Source organism: Tupaia chinensis, unplaced genomic scaffold, assembly GCF_000334495.1.
Source record: "Tupaia chinensis unplaced genomic scaffold, TupChi_1.0 Scaffold139757_1, whole genome shotgun sequence".
NCBI classification, from domain to species: Eukaryota; Metazoa; Chordata; class Mammalia; order Scandentia; family Tupaiidae; genus Tupaia; species Tupaia belangeri.
In genome coordinates this window covers 1,236,181-1,241,269 of record NW_006199637.1, presented here as the reverse complement: position 1 = coordinate 1,241,269, position 5,089 = coordinate 1,236,181, and the positions used below count along the sequence as shown (strand labels likewise).

Sequence of the window (5,089 nt, the reverse complement as noted above, 5' to 3'; positions counted from 1 at the left end):
CCCCAAAGCAAAAACCCCCCCAAAAAAAAAAAAAAAAGGCCTAGACTCCCACATGGCCAACCACGGTTCAAGTCTCTGACCTGACGGCTTGCCTTCTCACTTGCTCTCTCTCTCTCCCTCTCTCTCTCTCACTTTCACTTTCTCCCTTTTCGTCAAATTAAAATAAATAAATAAACAAATAAAGTTAAATAAAATACTTCTTTAAAAAAAAAAAATGTTTACTAGAGTCCTGCTCCCTGGGCGAGGATTCCAGGTAAGCTGGTCTTCTACCCAGGCTTGACTCATTATCTAAAGCCTCCTCTTAGCTGCGGGAATGACCCCCTACCCTGGCAAGAATATGAGTTTACTTTAAGGCTGTTGTTAGATATCTCCAGAAACTGTAAGAATATACGTGTTAATATCTAGCCAGTCAGTGTATTTGTCTGAAAACTAGAGATATCAATGCACAAGCAACACTGAGTCCTCTCCCACATGGACTGGGACTCAGTTTATTTAATTGGCAAAATGCCATTTTCTTTGCTTCTGTTGACATATTCACATTGGCCTAGAAAATTGATCTTTTGTTTATCTCTGTCATTCAAAAGATAGCTCCCGTGTACATAGAAGGTATTTTTAAATTATAATGATATTTCAAAGACTTCAGTATTATTTTTCAAACATCAGAGAAACTAAAATCTGGGCATCGCTGCAGCTGTGGTCCTGGCACAGATTCCAGGGCACTTAACTCTCACGGAGTGGTCCCTTCTCATCGGACCAAGTTGCTCTACGTCTCTGCCCTCCTACCAAACTGATCGTCCCCAGTTCAGAATTCTTATTTACATTCTGGGGCTTTGCACTGCCTTCAAATCTGTGTCCCAGAATTATAGGAAAAAAATGCAAATTTGGTCTTCCAGAGCTGAGAAGAAAAAGCCTTTTTAAAGCTCTCCAAAGGAGATTAATTTCTAGTCATACATTTTCTTCAAAAAAAAAAAAAAAAGAGAAAAATTTAATACAATTTTCCCAGAAATATAAGAATCAGTCCATGTTTCTTATCTGGTTCCCTTTCATTAATTTTACTTGTCTTTTAAAATTGGTGTTCTTCTGTTTGCTACAAATGAGGACAGTATGGGGCTGCTTTTAGAAACAATCTCTTCAAATGGATTTCCATAATTACATTGGAATCACATGGACTGGGACTCAGTTTATTTAATTGGCAAAATGCCATTTTCTTTGCTTCTGTTGACATATTCACATTGGCCTAGAAAATTGATCTTTTGTTTATCTCTGTCATTCAAAAGATAGCTCCCGTGTACATAGAAGGTATTTTTAAATTATAATGATATTTCAAAGACTTCAGTATTATTTTTCAAACATCAGAGAAACTAAAATCTGGGCATCGCTGCAGCTGTGGTCCTGGCACAGATTCCAGGGCACTTAACTCTCACGGAGTGGTCCCTTCTCATCGGACCAAGTTGCTCTACGTCTCTGCCCTCCTACCAAACTGATCGTCCCCAGTTCAGAATTCTTATTTACATTCTGGGGCTTTGCACTGCCTTCAAATCTGTGTCCCAGAATTATAGGAAAAAAATGCAAATTTGGTCTTCCAGAGCTGAGAAGAAAAAGCCTTTTTAAAGCTCTCCAAAGGAGATTAATTTCTAGTCATACATTTTCTTCAAAAAAAAAAAAAAAGAGAAAAATTTAATACAATTTTCCCAGAAATATAAGAATCAGTCCATGTTTCTTATCTGGTTCCCTTTCATTAATTTTACTTGTCTTTTAAAATTGGTGTTCTTCTGTTTGCTACAAATGAGGACAGTATGGGGCTGCTTTTAGAAACAATCTCTTCAAATGGATTTCCATAATTACATTGGAATCTATCTTTATAGCCAGTTTTGTTGTGGGTTTCTGTTAAAATGGTTTTCTGTTTTTAAAATCAAGTATACAGAACTGTTTTCATCCCCTTTTTAAACAAAGCCACTTAAGCAAACTTATCATCTGTTTTTCTTTTCCCAAAATAACATTTCTGATCCTGCATTAAGCCTGCAGAGTAAGCAACTGTTTTTATAAATTGACATAAACCTCTTTTATATAAATAGGATTGTTTTACTTTTAAAGGATTTAACATGGCTATCTGCACTAATTGTGTCAAGGTCATTTCAAGTACTTTATCTTGAGTTTTTGTTAGCCATGAAAACTCAGTGTGACTACAGCTCATATAAACAATTTGGGGGTCTCTTATTTCCCACTGTGTCTTTTAACCGTAAATTATGAGGACACTATAAGGCATATGTTTTCATGTTAGAAGCTGATGGATAAATGACTAACCTTCAGTTGCCTAGCTTAATGAGTTAATAATTTTTTTAATAGAAACTGTCATTCAGTGATAACAAGGAAATAAAGTCTTATTAGGATTTTAAAAAGAATTAAGCATTATCCCACCTTTTTAATGGGACTTGATAACCAAAAAATGTCTACTTGATGAGACAAAGTTCTTCTTTTTCTTCCTCTTTTTTTTTTTTTTTTTCCATAGTGCTTATATGCTCCACAAAGAGAAACAGTGAGAGGGAGCAGGGCCACACCACCCACACCACCATCCCTTCTCCTCTATTTTCCTCCTGGAATTTTGGGCATGTACAGACACATTCTTGGTATGATTTTCAAACTGCTGGGTCTGGGCCTCAAACCACAGTGGGACAAGTGGTAGTCCAGTGACTTAACCACTACACCACCTGCTGCCCTCCAGAGTTCTTTATTACAGAGAATGCCAGCTGTTAATGCAAAAGGAATGATCGAATTCCAAAGTTACCATTTCGCAGCTGCTGATGAAATAACTGATGCCCACATGAATCTCCCAACAGTTACTAAAATCCTAGATGAAAGGTCAGTGGGGAAGTAGCTCTTTGCGTGGGGAAGTAGATCTTTGCGTGGGGAAGTAGATCTTTGCGTGCTTTGAGAAGTACACCCATAGGTCCCTCGCTATGGCCAAGGGAAGCATTCCTTTACAACGAAGTGGTCTGGCTATCATCACCTTGCCTAAGTGATCAAGCCCAATGTTATATGTTACATTTAACAAAAATGTTTAATCTGAATCTAATCATACCTTTAGCTCTAAATTCTAATTTATAGGAAATGCAAAAAGTAAAGGAAAAAGAATGGAAACAGAGAATTGAAACATTCTCCAAGTCCAGTCTCTTTTGAAAAGTCATGTATGGGTGTGCAGAGACACACACATACACATGATCGAAGAGGTGTTATTATTTTAGATTAAAAAACTTCAGGGATGGGACCAGCTGATGGTGTAACGGTTATGTTGTTAGACTCCCATGTAGTCGACTGCAGTTCAAGTCCCGGACATAGCAGCTTAAAAACTCATGCCAAGCATGTGTGCCTAAAATCCGGAGAGGAGAATGGAGGAGATGGGATTGTAGTGTGGCCATCCCCCCCTTGGGGGGGTGATTTCTCGCTTTCTGTCTCTCTGGCAAGCACATGCACCCTATAACAAAAGTCTCTCTAAAAAACAAAAAGACTTCAGACATATAAGAAAATAAAATGTCTGATTCTTGATTGTGCACTGCTCATTAGAAAATATTTTCAGGACAATTGGAAATTTTTTTGTGTTTTTTTTTTAGAATTATTTAATTTTATTTATTATTATTCTTTGTAAATTTGCTATAGGAACATGTACTCACCAGAAAGAGAAAGGGAAGGTGAGGAAATAAGCCATCATGTCTGGGACTCAAACTGTGGTTGGCCATATGGGAGTCTAACACCTAGCTGGCCCCAACAATTGGGAAGTTCTGAAAATGGTCAGTGTACTCAGTGAATTCAGAGAATGATCGTTAAATGTGTTAGGTATGACAGTGGTGTCCTGGTTGTGTAAGAGAATGTCTTATATTTGGGGAAATACATTTTGAAGTATTTAGGGGTGAGCTGTCATGATGTCTCTCATTACCTTTGAAATGTTGCAGCAAGACTGGCTGATAGAGTGATAGAGAGGTATGGAGTAGAAGGCTGGATAAAGCAGTGAGGCAAAACATTCACAGCTATCGAATATTCGTGTGGTAGGAATATGGGTGTTCATTTCACTATTCTTTCTCCTCTGAATCTTTAGAATTTTTCATAATAAGGCTTTTAAAATTGTCCTACCCCACTTGTCAGCTTTGGTTTCTTATTCCAGGTGCAGTATGTGATTCAAGGATATCACAAAAGAAGAGAGTATATTGCTGCCTTCCTCAGTCACTTTGGCACGTAAGTTCCGCCCGGTTGATACCCAATAACAACGATGCCCTCGTTTGCTGATGACCTGAGGTGGGGGCTTGGTTGAGAAAATAGGACTTGGATCTTACATAGGATACTTTTTCAATGACCTTTTGATTCTTTTTGGTATGTGGCTCATACGTAAGCTCCTGAGAAGACACTGGTTAGTTCTTTTAGCATTCTTTAGCAAATAGTAGAATGAAGGATCTTCCCTGGAGCAGCAGTTGGCCAGCTCCAGACAGGAGTGGTGAGGGCAGGAATCCCTGCTGATCTAGAGCTCTTTGTAGTTTGCACAGCACTTTCACCTCCACTCACTCACCTAGCCGTGAAGCCAGCCAGTCGGCATTATTGACACATTTTACTGAGGACAGTCCTGAAACTGGTAATTCAGTGACCTGATGAAAGCCGCACACCTCAAAGGGATGGAGCCAGGGCAGGAACCCTGTTTCCCCGGGACTCCACTGCTAGCAGGGCCACACAGATGTGAGCAGGAAATTGAGCATTAGATGCAAAAGCAGTGACTCAGACTGGCAGTCAGGAGTGGAAGAAGGCAGCAAGAAGGAGCAGGGGGGCGGGCGACTGCAGCTACAGAGGGAGCACGTCCAGCAGCTGCTGCCCTGAGTGTTTGTCCTTTCCTCTGGCTGCATGGCTGTGCCACACAGTAGCTGATGTCCTTAGTTGGAGGCACCAGCAAGCTTCTCCTGGGGCTCAGCTCAGTGGGGAGATGTGGTACATTTTCTCATGGTCTTTAAAAGGAGAAGGATACTGCCCATTGGGTAGAACTAACCACTGGGTTCTAGTGGCCTGTTAATAGCCCACCCTACTCCAGAAAACGGTTAAAAATATATAAAGA

General features: G+C 39.8%; 1 protein-coding gene across 6 annotated transcripts in view; it reads left to right on the top strand.

The window, feature by feature from the left end:
* The window catches only part of BABAM2 (BRISC and BRCA1 A complex member 2), a 444,577-nt gene that overhangs the window by 343,261 nt on the left and 96,227 nt on the right, over window positions 1-5,089 (top strand). For all 6 annotated transcript variants that reach the window (XR_003546792.1, XR_003546791.1, XR_003546790.1 and 3 more), the window contains one exon: window positions 4,157-4,227. Coding sequence is in view for 2 of the 6 variants with exons in the window: in XM_006162134.3 (XP_006162196.1) it covers window positions 4,157-4,227 (71 nt within the window). In the remaining 4 variants the exon portion in view is untranslated. The remainder of the gene's footprint in view (window positions 1-4,156; window positions 4,228-5,089) is intronic.